Consider the following 17,237-nt stretch of genomic DNA (forward strand, 5'->3'; position numbering starts at 1 on the left):
AGGTTATCCTGAAAGAGTTAGAGCCACAGGTATTCGGGGTAAGTTAATTATGATGTTGTAATCAAGTAATGACCACACGTAAGGGCTGGAGAGGACTAGGTGCCGACACTTGTTAGGGTTGAGAACCAGCAGTGTCTGACCCCATCCCTAGCTGGACAGCTTCCGCCTCAGCTTAGACACCAGGTATATTAGAGAATTGGGTCCAGAGAACTGGAATGGAGGGCAGGTTCTGGGGTCTCAGTCTGAGGGCTTTAGGGAACGTGCAAAAGTCTGCTTTTTTCTAATGCGTACACTGGGCTGGGGCGTGGTTTGCTTTAATGGAGCACTGTAACCAGGAAACTGTCTTGACAAACCAGAAACAAGAAAACGGAATATCTAAATGCAGACACAGCAGGGAAACTAGAAAATCTCCAGCTGCCCTGCAAGCAGCTGTTCTTTCTAAATTGAGTAAAAATATTCATACACGTTACTTAATTCTACTACTTTAACATTCATTTTTCATGGTGATATCTGCAAAAGATTACTGGACCATTGGACAAAACAATGTTTTTGGTCACTGTGACTGTAGTCACACACTACGAGAGAACAAAAGACACGGCAGAAAAAGCAGGCTGTCTAGGTATATCTTGGCATTACTCAGTGACCTTTTGTTAGAGTATTATTTGCTATTAAATTGGCTATCTCAATTAGATCCTTAATGCCCTAAACTTGAAAAGGTAGAGATTCAGTTCTGAATAGGACTGCCATGGTCACCATTAACAAAAACAAGGGTGAGCTTTGTATGTGGATCAAACAATCAATACCTTTGGAGATGACAGGGTGACAGATTATGGGTTAAGAACTGAACAATTTCACTCAGAAAGCCATACCAAAAGGCACTACAGCAGTCTGGAATAAGTTGAAATTTAGGGATGATAAGATCTGGGTTTTTCAGTTCTGATTTTGTCACTTATAATTATGTGAGCTTGCATTTGTCCCTTGATATCTGAGTCTGTTACCAACTCTCTAAAAATAGGAAGGTTAATATTCTATTTTGCAGGGTTGTTGAATCAAAAGAAAATGTGTTCAGTATACTATATCTTAGTAAACGTGTAAAATTACCACTTAAACATTAAAAAAGGTTAGAGAAGGCAAGAGAAGCCTTAAAATACATTCCTTCCAAAAATTAAGACGATTTGAAGCTTTAATAAATAATCAGTAAAAAATCCCTTGCACAGAGCAATATGTTTTGCTGGTTATTTTTTTTTTAAAGTAAGTAACACATCAAGCACATTATGTAGCAGAGCTGTCAGTGCTCACCAAATAGCCTCATTTTCTGCATCTCCCAGTCGTTTGTTGTTAGGTTGAGGCTGTACGTCTAGGTTGTGGACAAAGCAATGTGCGTGTCTCTTTCAGATCTGGCTCTTAATATCCACCATCACCTGCCGGTCTGCTCTTTCCCCGATTTGACAACATTGCGGGCCATCGAGCAGACCGCCCAATCCACGCTGGTCATTTCATGAGCAAGAATTCAATTTTTGTATTGAACCACACAAGTTTGGTGTTTTTCACTGTAGAATGGCCTACTCTATTCCAATTCTCTGTGCGAGGAACCAAGCTAGATAGGGCTGGAAATCAACCAAAACAAAAGGCTCCTAGCCCTCCTGAGAAAGAAGAGTTTCAGGATTTTGACCTGAAATTTAGTCCATTCATGCCAATGAAGTAATGTGCTACTTGTTTCATTAGTATTTCATCTCTCTCATTAATAAATATTGTGTGCTTACTATGGGTTAAGCGTCATATGAGGTATAAGTATTTCTGAATCTAAAATATAAGAGGGTCTCTACCAGGATCTTTATGTATCACTGGCATTACAGTACCTCCTAAGATCTCTGAAATCAGGTATTTGTAAATGTTAAAAAAACAAAACCAAAACCAAAAAAACCAACCAGTCAAGTGAAGTATTTTTATAGAAATCAAATAATTTAATCAGTCCATTCCACTTTAATCTACATCCAACCTGATAAAAACATATTTAGAGAAATGACTAGAATAACCTATCTTATTATCCTTATCTACATGGCCCAAATCTTTGTAAATTCTTTTTCTATTAGATAATAATACATGTTCTTGTGGGCAGAAATTCTTAATGCTGCTTTGCAGGTATTTTGATTGTAGAAAACAAAAACAAAACCCAACACCCAACAAAAACAAAACAGTAATATATTAATTACATAGTTCTTCCCATAGGAAATAATGCAAAGACTCTTTAACTAGAAGCTTGCCACGTCACTGTTAGGAGACGGATACGTGATCCTGGAGCAGAACAACGAGTCCAAGTTTTATCACCAGACCGAATGTCTGAACAGCATCTCCCATTGTTTATGACAATTTAGGTTTATACAGCTGGTCTTCCACTCAACCCAGAGATTCTCAGTGGCAGGGAGCATGCTTAGTTGTCTTTCCCTCCCCAGTAACAAAAGGTAGTAATAAGCCCTGACACACAGCAGTTACTTTTATATGCTTATGAAAAGAATGAAAAAAATTAAGGACAAACATAGGGAGAAGTATATTTACTAGACTTCCAAGACCCATACTTAGTTTAAATCCAATCTAGAAATAAGAACATGATTTACATCAGGCAACAGGTGTTCAAGACTTTTACAACAGGGCAATCACATAAGGGGTTTGCTAGCTCACAGCGTTCCGCGCGTACACACTGCAAAACCTCTCCTGGCATTCCGGGCGTTTTCAAACGCTCCACCAGGGCAGGTCAAAACTGGATTCTAGGGCGCTCTCCTTCTCACCATGTACTATGGAATATGTTTCCCCCAAAAAAGTGTTACCATAGGCCTATGAACAAGTCTGGTCAGCAAAAGTATGAAAAATGCAATTCTAAGTAACGACAGTATTTTAATTATACCATGAGGAAAACAATTTGCCATGGATTGCTCCGTGAACCTACACATTTAATACATTGCTTCTACAAGAAAGTACCTATTTATTAAGTTTAATCTTAATTTTCTGGTAGGATTGTTCTATTAAGTTTCTCATCATAAATTGAAGATATAAACATTTAAGAGTAGGAAATAAAATCTCTTAAATTTTCTTTGCCACCTTTATGCTTTGAAAATTCAAAATGGATAAAAACAAATAAGGCACGGAATGTTTCAGATCTGCATCCTGATAAAGAAGAAGACACTGAAAATGGTCAGGAAGACTTTCAAGCAAAAGTGAACATGGTTCTCTCTCACCTCATCTTGGCTAAATGCAAGACTGCAGCACGGCTGTATTACTAGTAAACTGCAAACACCTAGAGAGGGAAGGCAAATAAAATCTAGGAGTTTTATGTGTGGAGTCAGGAGTTATCCAGCATGGAAACCGTTTCAACATTCTAGGAAGTTTAGCATGACTAGGAATCATCACTGGAGCCGGAATGTAAAGCAAACTCTACGCTGTTAAGTAAAACATACAACTACTGGCAGATCTTTTATCAAAAGCACAATGATCCTGGCTTTCATTTTACTGTTTCTTTCACACCTTAGATTTCAAAGTAAGTCTCAAGGGAATTTCTCTCTCCAATATGAGAATTCAACCAACTTTAAAATGAAAAAAACAAAAAACTGATGCTGCTTTGTAGAAATTCATCATTGTGGAATGCAATATTCCTAAAAGAGATTACTCTAAAAATTAGAACACTGTTTCTAGCCAAGTATATCATGGAAAGCCCTGAAAAGAAAACCCCAATTCTTGACAAATGTATCACTGCCTATTTAGAAAATTTGATTGCTTTTCTTTGATCACGTTATTGCTCAGTAGCAAAAGAACGATATCACAGCTGTTTCTTCCTTTGGAGTACAGTACTACTTCTGAAATTCTGCATCATTTCTAATATTTTTAAATGGTAAAAAAGGGGCATGCACCAAGCTGAATGTGGTGACTAATTTGCTTTTGCTCAAGAGCCAGCTTTTTGAGACTATAAATGTGGTACTTTCTCATGAGCACTTTCACTAATGTCTTACAAGATACTCAATAATATGCTATTAACCCTGAAAAAATGGCTGCTGCTACGCAACTCCAAAGAGTTATATATATATAGTGAGTGAGTGGATGACAAAAGTACTTTTTTTTTTTCCCCAGTACATGGGCCTCTCACTGTTGTGGCCTCTCCTGCATTGGCAGGTGGACTCTCAACCACTGAGCCACCAGGGAAGCCCGACAAAAGTACTTTTTTAACATGACAAATTTAAACTGAACAGCCACAACCAGGTGAGTGAATACAAATGGTTAAACTGCTAGAAAATGGGAAGGCAGATGGGCCTAAACTACAATACCTATAGCAAGGACTGGGTATGTGTAGGCTTCTACATGCAGAGACAAATAGAGTTAGGTACTTAAAGCTTTCTGATGAAAATTCTAGGAAAGTGCTTGGGCCCACACTTACATTATTCTTACTATCAATAATAATAACAATAACAACCATGAAGAATCATGCAATCAGTCCTGAAAGTGAAATGACAAGTTTGTCCAGAGTATCATATCTGGACTATAAAATCTGATGCTTTTATGTTATCAGATTTCCTTATCAGTAAATATCTCATTGAAAAATTATTAAAGAATTACTGGCAACTATACAAAGCCTTTGCTGGTACAGGTGTTACGGTATGGGTACCCATCTGGTAGAGAAAATATCACCATCCAAACATCTTAAATATCTTAATATCTTCTATCATCCAAATATCCTAAGCCAATATTCTTAAATTGTTTCATCCAAAGGTACTCTTGTCTTACCTCTATTACGCTAAAATCAATAATCCTTTGAAAAATTGTAGTATCCTGCATATTAAAAGAACCTAATGCTACAGAAATCTCCAAAATGTAACATTAGTAATGTTAATGATCTAAAGAACTTGGCTTCATGGAATACCTTTTCAGTATTTATTGCTCAGATGGGTTCAAAAAATTCTTAAACATAAGGTGGCAATGGCTCTAATACATCTGTAAACAGAATATCACTAACAAAAATTTTATTGGCATGAAATACTATAATTATGGATGTGTAAAATCTTTAAATCTTAAAGCCTCTTAACATAATCATGTATATCTATGTACAAAACATACATAAATTTCACTTTATTTAAAACATATGAAAGAGGGTATTTCAAATCACACTAAACATAATAAATATATAACTTGCTTTGTTAAAAAGCTACAGTATACATTCAAGGAAAGGCTAAACTTCCAATGCCAACTATATATGAGACAAAATTAAACATTTACAATAATCAGTTTCCTAAAAGTGCTATTTTTAATACCTATAAGAGGAAACTCATTCTAGTGCTTTGTTTGCATCCAGACGTTTATACATTCCTTTATTCACAGAACCAGGTGCTTCTGTTACTAAAAATACATATCCAAAGCTTTTATATCCTTTTAAATAGATTTAACATTTTAGCTCTTTGGGGGAGGGACAGGGAAGTCCAAACAAACAACACAGACCATTTTAAATTATTAGAGATGATTGACTTTATAACACACCCTGTTTCAACTCAGATGTGAAATTTGATGAACATGTTAATGAAAAAAAAACAAAATCCCAGTTCACATGTCTAAGGTAAGTCATCCTTCTCTATGTGAGCATCTGCGTGGGTCGAGGAGCATCCACTACAGCAACCTTCCTGTGAATCAGGCCTTGATGCCACGCTCCACTTCTGATTTGTACATTCTCTTCCAACCTGATTTGGCTTAGATTCTTCAGGGGTTGTATTTAGTACACTGATAGAACTGCTGGGGAAAGAAAAGGGAGATCTTAATCATCATCTCCTCCTCCTTTCACACCTTAGATATGCCTGAATGTCTAAAATCTGATTACTCCCTTGTCTCATGCTAAGTAAATTTTGAGGACACACTGGTCAAAAACACAGAAGTGTTTCAACATGGTCACTTTTATCTATCCATCTATTTATTTTATTTATCTGTTCAGTCTACTGTGAAGGATGCTACCCAACTAGAGCCTAAGGTAGATAGAGACCATGTGAGTTTTGAAAGCTAATGTTCCCCATACCCCTGTCTTTCTGTCACTAGTTTCTAATCTCTTTATAGTTTCCTTCTTCACTCATCCATTTGTTCATGCATGCTTTCATCCTCCATCCGTTCACTCATGCAGATATTTAATGAGTGCCACAAAGTGGTTAGGAGTCCAGACCCTGAACAGATGGTTTATGTTCATATGCCAGCTGGACCACTTACTACGTCACTTCTGGCAAGTTAACCCTCCCTGTTCTTCAGCTTCCTCAGCTGTAAAATGGAAATAATAATAGAACCTACACCTCACAGGGTTGGGGTGGGAACCAAATGAGTTAACACACACTAAGCACTTAATGATGATGCTCAATTAACTTTAAGTGTCGGACAATAACAATCTAAGTGTCTGAACACAGACACAGTCCCTAGCTTCAGAGATACAGTCTGAGGTATACTCTGCAACCAGCCTCAAAACAAGGAAATTTAGTTAAATGATTACTTGCAAATCATGGGATTGAACCAATGAACAATACATTTTTATCAACTGAATATCTTACATAATTTTTTTCACAAAACTTCTTTTGCCTAAATGTTCATTTTTTCGTGTGACTTTGGTTAACTAACTCAACCTTATAATGTGGCAATCCTAAAAAAAATTAAGTTGCTTTAATTCTAAAACGCTAAACCAAAAACATAATTGACAATTTTACTTACACTTACTTGCTTAAAAAAAAAAAAAAGGAACTTGCTTATAATTCAGATTCAGAATCCCTGCCGTCTCAGATGAGATGAGATCAATGATGAACTAAGTTCTCTACGTAACTTAGTACAAGAGGTACTTTGCACGGAATCCAGGCACAGCCCGTACGTAACATTCCACTCTACAGTGAAGGAGCAATGATGGGTTGTTGCTGTAGAAATTAGCTACAAACATTCCTAATTATTTTGTCATAATCTTATTACGAACCCAGATCCAAGGTGCTTTAGGAGCAGGAATCCAAATATACCAAATAATTAAAAATTTCAAGGATGATGTCAAGCTGCACAGCTTCTCTCCTGATAACCAGTTACATGACTCTTTTGTTTTACCCTCAGTGGCCAGTATCTGTGAATAGCTTAATGAAATTTCATTAAGCTCCAAAATTCTGTTTCTATGCCACTGACATTGCTCAGTGTAGCTCTTGAACACAAGAAACAGAAAAGCATTTTTATAATCCACTTCTGTTTACATATATTTTTATTTTTATAGCCTGTTACTGAAGGTTTACAATGGACCAAGTACTGTTTTAAGTGCTTTACATATATTGGTACTGAATCTCACAGTACCCTATGATGTAGGTACTAAATGCTGGACTTTTTATTAAACACAAAACAAAGTCTTCAAGGAATATTTACGTTAAATACTTTATAACTAAAAATAATTATGTAAAAAAGTAAAAATTTTAAATACATAAAAATAATTGAGGCAACTAAGCTATGTTCTCTTTTAGGTACAGAATGCATTACAAGCATACTTCATTTTATGGCATTTCAACTTATTGCACTTTGCAGATACTGAGTTTTTTTTTTACAAACAGAGGATTATGGCAACCCTGGGTTGTCAGACTAACTAGCATTTTTTAGTGATAAAGTATTTTTAAATTAAGGTACGTACATTGTTTTTTCAGACATAATGCTATTGCACACTTCATAGATTACAGTACAGTGCACACATGACTTTTATATGCACTGGGAAACCAACAAGTTTGAGTATCTCGCTTTGTTGCGATACTCGCTTTATTGCAGTGGTCTGGAACTGAATCTGCAACATCTCCGAGGGCTGCCTGTATTTGTAAATGGTGAGCAGAATGTCTGTCTAAATCTATACACAGAGTTCTGATTGGTCAAATTTGGGGGCTTCAATAACGTTCTATGTAAGAACATACCCTGAGTTTATATTATCTTTTGATTGTAAATTAAACAAACTTTAACTTCCCATATTTCACACATCAACCTATTGGCTCTAACTGCAAAACACAGCCTAAATCCCAGCACAGTTCTGTCTTCATGTAATGACCGTAGGGTGCAAATTACCACATCTCTCACCTCAACTCCACTAATGTTTCTTAACTGGCTCTCCTGGCTTGTGCTCCTACAATCTGTTTCTCATATAATAAAATGAAGTAATCTTTTTGTTTGTTTTTGTTTTTTTTTGCGGTACGCGGGCCTCTCACTGCCGTGGCCTCTCCCGCTGTGGAGCACAGGCTCCAGACGCGCAGGCTCAGCGGCCATGGCTCAAGGGCCCAGCCGCTCCGCGGCAAGTGGGATCCTCCCGGACCGGGGCACGAACCCGCGTCCCCTGCATCGGCAGGCGGACTCTCAACCACTACGCCACCAGGGAAGCCCAAAATGAAGTCATCTTTTTAAATCTTGGATTTTTAAAAAAATCATTATCTCACTTAAAAGGTCTCCAATGCTTTTCCATTGCCCTTAGAACAATATCCGACTTACAAGTACAGACTAACATAGTTGACAAATGAAATCTCAAGTGCGTGGTGGGAGCACAAGCAGAGTGGGGCTGTATATAAACAATATTAGTTGTGAGTTGGTAACTGCTGAACCTGGGTGATGGGTACACAGGGTCCCTGACCTCATTCCCTCTACCTGTGTATACATCTGAACTTTTACATAATGTTACCTCCCACCCTCACACCTCCTGGTCGTGCTCACTAACTACACTCGCCATCCACAAACACACCCGTGTCCAGCCTCAGGGTTCCTACACTTGCCTGGAGGACTCTTCCCCCAGCTCCTTTTTTGCCCCCCAGTGTTTACTTAGAGTCCTAATCCTTTTAAAGGCCAACTACAAATGAGAGTGCCTTGTCCTTTTTTAAAACTTCATATTTTTGTTTAAAAATTTATCTATTTCGGGCTTCCCTGGTGGCGCAGTGGTTGAGGGTCCGCCTGCCGAGGCAGGGGACACGGGTTCGTGCCCCGGTCTGGGAAGATCCCACATGCCACAGAGCGGCTGGGCCGGTGAGCCATGGCCGCTGAGCCTGCGCGTCCGGAGTCTCTGCTCCGCAACGGGAGAGGCCACAACACTGAGAGGCCCGCATACCGCAAAAAAAAAAAAAAAAAAAAAAATTATCTATTTCACAATTCTCGGTCCAAAGGCTAGCTGGTGTCTTCAGCACTTAGCTCCACACCAGTCTCTCTCTCACTACAACAGGCCAACTGTGCTGCAGCCCTGGCTCCTGCTTTCTAAGGCACCTGGGAAGGCCCTCGTGCCACTGTCTCCTACGTTAGTGAAGAGGAGGGCGATCACCACCACACTCTGCGACATGTCCCTTTGCTCTTTGCTACTCCTCTCTATTTCCCGAGGAAGGTGCTATCTGCTTAGTTCAAAATCAATCCTGGAATAGGCTCTGAGGTAGAGTACTGATATTATACCTTAGAAAATGATGTAACAACTTCAGACAGAGGAAAATACCACAATGCATCAGTTAAAAGCAGTATCTGGCTCTCCTGGGGGTGGGGAGCAACTCTGTCTACCCTGTCATCCTTGGGCACAGATCCTCTTCACCAGTCAAGGGGAGGGGGCTTTTCTCGGGTCCTTGTCCTTCCACACCAATAAAATGGGCACACCACAAGAAACTCTAAAATAGGTACTCTACAGAAACTATCAAAACAATATCCTTCTATTCAATACAATTAAATTATTAAGTAACTCCTGAAATAAGATTGTATTTTAAATTGTATTTTACATGTGAAATAAAAAGAATCACATTATATGACTTAACTCCCAGAAGACAGGGACCAGAGCTACCTTGTTCACTGCTGTATTCCCAGCACCTAACAGGTGTCTACACATAATGGATAGCCAATAAATATTTGTACAATGAATGAGTCAGTCTACTCAATTCCTCTCCAGACTCTCTACTGTTGCTCCTCCTAGACACGCCAACTTTTCCTTTGCAACGCAACTCTAGCACTTTAACAAGTATGTAAGAAGATCACCTATAGACCAGTACCTATATTCAGATACACAGGAACGCATCTGGCAAAAGTCTGAAGTCGAAGGAGAAGCAGGAAGAGATTTAGTAAGTTTAGACGTGCAAACTGGAGACCCACTAGGCGCACCGTGAGGCTTCTTTTGCCGTGGCCTCGAGTGTACTGTAGGGTTGTCCCGATCAGAACCTGTGTAAAAAAGAAAAAAAGAAAAAGAAAGGAAGGAAAAAAGGCACTACATATGGAAAAGCATTAAATATAGTGAAGGTAATTAACTAGGGTCCTAGACTAGATTCATCTGCAGTTCTAAGTGAGGTGTGAGAGAACAAATTAATCTAAATATCCACTGTGGCCCTTTGAGTCTAGTCTAGGTAATCTGGTGATCTTTGTTATGCACAGTCCACAAACATTTAGAAGGATCGAGTTTAAAAACTATTTCTAGACTGTGAATTTTCAAAACTTGACATTATTACATTCACAACAAAATTTGCTCTGGGTATGCAGAGTCCTTCTGTCATTTCTATTTTGACTCCAGTAAATAAAATATCAAAGTTAATTTTTAGTTCCAATTAGAGAGTTCTTACTGGTGACTGCTAAAGTTATATATTAATAATAATCTACAGTACTTTATTTACATGCATTTTCAGATTAAAGAGTTTATGAAGTACTCACTTCCTGAGAAGGCACTGAAAAGTTTCACATTTTCTGAGTTCTGGTGGTCAAAGGTAGTCATATTTAGAAACTGTTGCTTTAACCAACTGGCTCTTTCTTCTTCAAATGCCTTTCTCTACCATCACAAGCAAACCAAAGAAATACCGATCAATACTTCAACGTTCACACAATTGCCATTTCACACGATTTCTCTAGCTATTTGTGTCTGCTCTCTGATTATCTCTATATATTTAGTCAAAGGAATTAACCCTAGAAAACTAAGAAAAATTTCAGTTAAGAAAATTATGTTTAAAAAATAAAAATTCACCTGTGTCTCCTGACAAGCCAACTACTATTTTCACATCAATTCTGAATAAATTCAAGTGTATAACACAAAATGATAAGCATGTTAGCATAACTTTAAACATATGGAATATGAGCATAACTTTTGAACACACAAAACATGGTAAATATAAGATTACAAACGACAGAAAAATTGACATTTACCCCACTGTAAACTAATCACTTGAAAAACAAAAAGAGAGATGACTTCATCAAGCACTGATCTCATCCTCCAACCATCTCCCAGTACTAGCAGCTTTCGGGCCTATGTCAAACCTCCTCCTCCTGAATAGCTAATTAGCAATCCTGAATTCTCCCTCTCCCCTCGGGTCTCTCATCCTTCCCATCCTTCACTGGCCCCACTGTCCTCAGTGACCAGAGGCAGACAGAGTCTCAGGCGGAGAATGGGGAGTGGTATGCAAAGCAGCAAGAGTATCTCTTGGAGTAGCATCAGGGGTGGCGGGGGGATATGGGCTCAGAAACACAGGTGAGCCCAGAAGACAGGAGGAAATGCTGGGGCAAACTATTTTTGCCTCCTGAGGGAGATAGCTATTGATGACACAGGCTTTTGTAATTACAGAGGAAGGTCATGTCAGCTACTTAAGATAACGTATAGTCTTTCATTCATAAATATTAATACAAAATCATGGATCACCAGACATCTGAAGAAAACTAACAGCATAAAAGAAACACGGCCAGGATAAATAAAGAGAACTGGCCAAGGGAAACAGTTCAAGATAAACTTTTTTTTCAAATAACAAAAATTATCAGACAGATTTATGAATATCTGTAAAATATAATGGTATACCAAAAAAAAAAAGCAGAAAATAAGGACACTAGAAAACTTAAAAGAGAAATTCTGAAATAAAAACTCAGTGGATGAAGTGAATAATAAAACTGACCTTTGCTGAATACCAGGTTGGTGATGCCCAAGATAAGAGTGAGAAAATATTCCTGAATTCAGGACATAAAGTCAATCTATAGATGTAGTCAGAAGGCAAAACATTTGTCTAACAGAAGTTCCAGAATGCAAGAGAAGAAGGAAAAAATACAGAATTGAAGAAAATATCCCTAAGCTGAAGAAATATAGTGTCTTCAGGCCGAAAGGAGCTACCCAGACTTTTCCTGGTAAAACTGCAGAACTCTTAAGAACATAAAATTCCAAAAGCTTCCAGAGAGGGGGAAAAACAAAACACAGGTATCTACAAAGTAATACAGGTTATATAACAGCCAGGCTTCTCGTGAGCAAAACAAAACACTGGAAGAAATGGAATAACTCAAAAGTTGTGAGCGGAAAAGTTGGAAAACTAAATTCTATATCCAGCCAAACCAATCAAGTAAGAATGTGTTTTTCGGATATTCCAGAATTCAGAATATTTTTCACTCACACACTACTTATGAGAAAATGACTCAAGAAAGTAATACAGCAAATTGGAAAAGGAACCGAAGAAAGAGACTATAACATGAGATATAAGTTGAATCTGATTCAGGAAATCATAAAGGAAGCTACAAAGAAAGTCAAAGTATTTACTACATAGTGATACATGGAAGATTTTCCTCCATGTGGCAAAATCTTAATAACAGAATATTTTTTATGTGTCCAAAAAAATTACTTGGCTATAGAATGAATAACATTTACATAATCACTATGTTACCAACGTTCTGTCTGGTTTTTAATTCTTAAGTCTCCATCTTAGACAAAGTACTTACACCTGAATTGTATTAAAAGACAGAATATAAACGTGATAATCCTTGACAATGGAAACTAATATCACAGACAAAACATGGGGAACCGAAGGGTAAGAGCAGTGCAACAAGGGATAAACCTGTACTGTCTGAAGTTGAGCAAACCTGAAATGGAAGCATTAAACAAATTTACTTAAAGCAAGAAAGTCAACCAGGAGAAATAATTCTTTAAAAAGTAGCTTCAAAAAGTAAAAATATTATGAAGAAATCATATGTAAATGAGAAAGTGTAGATGGGAGGTATGATAAAGACACTAAACTCCTTATCTTTCATAGTGGGGGATCGATAGGCTTATATCGATCAAAATAGTACTTCTGGGAAGGTTGAACTTTATTTCAAGTTAAAATAGTACTTCCCAGAAGAATCACAAACTTTTAACAGTGGTTACTTCTGAGGAATGAAACTGGCAATAAGAATGGAGGATACGTCTTACCTTGTAGCTTTTTGTATGGATTGAATTTCTTTTTTTAAACCATTTTCAGACATTACTTCTCTAATTTTTGAAAAGGAAATATGTAGGTAATACACTGCTAAATAAAAAAGCGACCTGTCGAAGTGTATACACACACGGTTCAAACTGTTAACTGTTAATGCATTCATCCCTGGGTAAGGGGATGGAGAGAGAGAGAACTTTATTTTTACTGTATTCTACCCCAACCCCCTTTTTTAAAAACAAAAGACATGTTCTTGGTTGCACTCTCTTCTGACTCTACACCTACTGACAGTGGAGACATGACAGATGCCCAAAAGAAACCTCTTGTGTGAAGCTAAACCCTTAACAGTAGAAAGCCACCCAACGGACTTTCCTGGCAGCGCAGCGGTTAAGAATCCGCCTGCCAATGCAGGGGACACGGGTTCGATCCCTGGTCCAGAAGGATCCCACACGCCGCAGAGCAACTCAGCCCGTACACTACAACTACTGAGCCTGTGCTCAAGAGCCCATGAGCCACAACTACTGAGCCCACACACCTCAACTACTGAAGCCTGTGCCCCCAGAGTCCATGCTCTGCAACAAGAGAAGCCACTGCAATGAGAAGCCCATGCACTGCAATGAAGAGTAGCTCCTGCTTGCCGCAATTAGAGAGAGCCTGCGTGCAGCAACGTGGACCCAATGCAGCCAAAAAAATAACATAAAACAAAACAAAACAAAATAAAATAAAGCCACCCAAAAAGGATGATAAATGCTTATAGTTTTTTCAATAAAAAATTTTTTTTTCAATTCCCAAATCTGGTAAAGGCAAAATGATATCCTTCTGTTATAGCTTCCATTTCAAGCTATTTGTGAAATCACTAGTAAAATACTTGAGAAAAAAAATGGATAGCAAAGAAACAAGAAAAAGCAGAACTTAGATGCATTCTACTGACCTCTCCAGGACCTTCAAACGCTCTACAAGGAAAGCCAATTGCTTAAAATACCTCCAATCCTAGGCGAATAGCTGCTTCTGTAAAGCTTCGTCTTTCTTTCTCGAAATTCTTCTTTTGCTCCTTAAATAGGGACCATTCTTCTTTGAGGCGTTCCTTTTCTTCCAACAAGTAACAGTCTCGGAGCAGTGAAGTGGTGTCATCATCACACGCAGTAGCGAGCTGCTGCTATTAAATTTTAAACCATAGTAAGTTCCAGAGGGTCCCTGCAACACTCCAACAAGTTGAAATGAACACAAGGGAAAAGCAGGTCAAACTTTAGGGGAAGGAGAGAAATGATAAAGAATCAGAAAGTCAACCGAAATGAGGAGTCTCATTTCCCAAATGCTTCTAACTGGCAAAGCCCCTACTAAGGGGTGCTACGTGGTCTATCTCCGGGCAAGTACAGAACTTAGTTTAGACTGAAAAATGTCAAATACTACAGATCTTATGAAATAAAGGGGTAAAAATATAGTAAGATTAAGTAAAATTCTGACCCTTCACAGGGGAGACCAGCTTTAAAAGGTGCCTCGCACTTACCTGTAAAAGTTGCTGCTGAGTTTTAATCATTTCTTTACACTGTTGAATTTCTAACTCAAGTTTTTCAGTTTCTTGTTCATGGTCTTGACGTGAGATTACATCTTCATCATTAAAACCTTCTAGGTGTACCTTTGAAACTAACACAAAACCAGTAATTTGACATAAACCTTACAGTCATCATTTTAGTTTATGGTGTTTGGACACGTATGTTTAAAAATCAAGGCTCGCAGAACTTTCCCCTTTCTGGAATCTTCTAGGTTTCCTAAAAGGTAGGTATTTCCTTTGCCCTTTAAAAATTCTATAAGCTGTAATAAAATAAAACAAAATGTATATTATTTTAACACTAAAAAATTTTAAAAAGCACAAAGCAGCTCTAAGGAGTTCATGGCAACTATAAATTCGTGCTGTTTCTGGACTAAATGATATCCTTACTTACAGAGCTCTATTGTCAACATTTAATCTGTAATTCATATTTATTCACGATTATGTCCTAATTAAAAATGTACAACCTATATTCACAGAAAAATTAACATTCATAAACTATGTTCTTCTGACACTTCCTCAAAGATCAGTGCAGTGCTACAAATCTTGCTGTTATTAAATTCAACAAATATGAAGTCCGAAAATACTTGCTATTTACTAATAGACAATGATGACTGAAATCAATAAAATCTCATGTAAAGTAATTTTGATACTATAATTTTGCTGATTGCTCTTTATTTTTGGAGACAATTAGCACTGAGTTTGTCATTTTTGACCATTTAGAATAAATTTTCTTTAAATAGCCTTCATTTACTTAGCAGAAATCTTAATTTTCTTGATTTAAAAGCATGCAAATCTTAACAAATATAAAATAAGGATATATTCATCTACATATATCTATTTATACTATCTATAATGACAAGAAGTGGTATCTAAAATAATAGACTGTTAAGTGAAAAAAGCACAGTGTAGGAAATAAACATGTAATATTCAATTTTTGGTTTGTATACACTTAAAATAAATATTTTGCGAGCACACAGAGAAAGGTCTAGAAAGGTATGCACCAAACTATTAGGTGTTACACATAGGGAATAGAGACCTGAATATTCTACTTTATATATTGGGTTGGCCAAAAAGTTCGTTCGGTTTTTAAGTAAAAATAAAAGACATTTTTTCATTTCCACCAAGAACAATATATTTACTAACCGAACGAACTTTCTGGCCAACCCAATACCTAATTGATATTTTGCATCAAATGTCTATTGTTTTGTTTTTTTTAAAAGAATTTTCTTTTTTTTTTAATTAGTTATCTATTTTATATATATCAGTGTATACAGTCAATCCCAATCTCCCAATTCATTCCACCACCATTGTCCGCCCCCTGCTTTCCCCACTTGGTGTCCATATGTTCGTTCTCTACATCTGTATCTCTATGTTTCTGCCTTGCAAACCAGTTCATCTGTACCATTTTTCTAGATTCCACATATGAGTTAATATACAATATTTTTCTCTTTCTGACTTACTTCACTCTGTATGGCAGTCTCTAGGTCCATCCACATGTCTACAAGTGACCCAAGAACTTTACTGAACAAGGTATTCGTTAACCGAACGAACTTTTTGGCCAAACCAACACTTTCTAATTGATACTTTGCAACAAGTGTCTATTATTTTGAAAATAATTTAGAAATGAATTATTAGCAACCTAGGAATAGGCAAGTATCTAGGAATAATAAGCAAAAGGTTCATATTTATACTATATTATGATTAATATTTTCCCGATTTCCATGATACAGTAAGAGACTCAGTTCACTTTATTCAATTGTCTTCTGCACTCAGAGCAGATGGACATATGATGTCCTGTTTTCAGAGACATTCACTCTGAGAGCAAAGCATTTTTTCTCAGTGAGGTTCAAACCGCATGTCTGGAAGTAGGCAGAGTCTTGCTTTTCAAACCACCAGACTGAGCTAAGGACTTCAGTCTGAGCCCGTAACTTGCCTTTCTAGGTGACTGACTGAAGTCAGCTTACTGAGTGTCACAGCTCAAGCTACCTGTAGTCAGGCAGTACTTACCTTGGTTATCAAGTTTTTCTACATGACTTTTCAAAATTCTCCACTGTTTTCTGATGCTGTTGGTAAGCTGCTCTCTCACAGTTTCACAGGAAAGGTCCCACGTACTCTCTCTACTCAGTTCCCCAGCATCTTCTTCAATATCAGAGATAACCTGCAAGTGGCCAGAGATGAGAGGGAAAGACCAGAATCTTAAAATGGCTTTAGACACTCAGGCAGTAGTCATCAGACTGGGTCAGAGACACATATCAAAATCATTTCTGTGCTGTAACTGAAGCATAAATGACCCAGTCCTTAACATAAATGTCTTGGAGAAAAAGCAATTAATACTGAAGATAGAAATTCCCCAACTCAGGTCTCTTCAAAGCTGAATTTGAAGCCCAACATAGTTAGTGTCAAAAGTCATGGAACTGTGTAAGGAAGAGGAACCTGCCTCATGCTATTAGGTGCTTTCACATGTTAATTAGTCCTCAAATCATGTTACCACGTGGGGAAACTGAAGCTTAGAGAAGCAGACT

At 37.6% G+C, this 17,237-nt stretch overlaps 1 protein-coding gene across 18 annotated transcripts in view; it reads right to left on the reverse strand.

Moving 5' to 3' along the window:
* Positions 1 to 1,941: 1,941 nt before the first annotated feature.
* SSX2IP (SSX family member 2 interacting protein) overlaps positions 1,942 to 17,237 on the reverse strand; it is a 42,913-nt gene continuing 27,617 nt past the window's right edge. For 9 of the 18 annotated variants that reach the window (XM_027114196.1, XM_027114192.1, XM_027114183.1 and 6 more), the window contains 6 exons: positions 16,723 to 16,873; positions 14,671 to 14,807; positions 14,146 to 14,319; positions 10,663 to 10,777; positions 10,014 to 10,179; positions 1,942 to 5,766 (listed from right to left, as the gene is read on the reverse strand). In XM_027114196.1, the coding sequence (XP_026969997.1) occupies positions 5,589 to 5,766; positions 10,014 to 10,179; positions 10,663 to 10,777; positions 14,146 to 14,319; positions 14,671 to 14,807; positions 16,723 to 16,873 (921 nt within the window). In that variant the 3' untranslated portion in view covers positions 1,942 to 5,588. Of the gene's footprint in view, positions 5,767 to 9,999; positions 10,180 to 10,662; positions 10,778 to 14,145; positions 14,320 to 14,670; positions 14,808 to 16,722; positions 16,874 to 17,237 lie in introns of all 18 variants that reach the window. The other 9 variants (XM_027114194.1, XM_027114190.1, XM_027114195.1 and 6 more) reach the window with 6 other exon arrangements.

Source organism: Aethalodelphis obliquidens, unplaced genomic scaffold (genome assembly GCF_003676395.1).
Source record: "Aethalodelphis obliquidens isolate GAN/ISIS:26980383/991018 unplaced genomic scaffold, ASM367639v1 scaffold13, whole genome shotgun sequence".
In the NCBI taxonomy this organism is placed as follows: domain Eukaryota; kingdom Metazoa; phylum Chordata; class Mammalia; order Artiodactyla; family Delphinidae; genus Aethalodelphis; species Aethalodelphis obliquidens.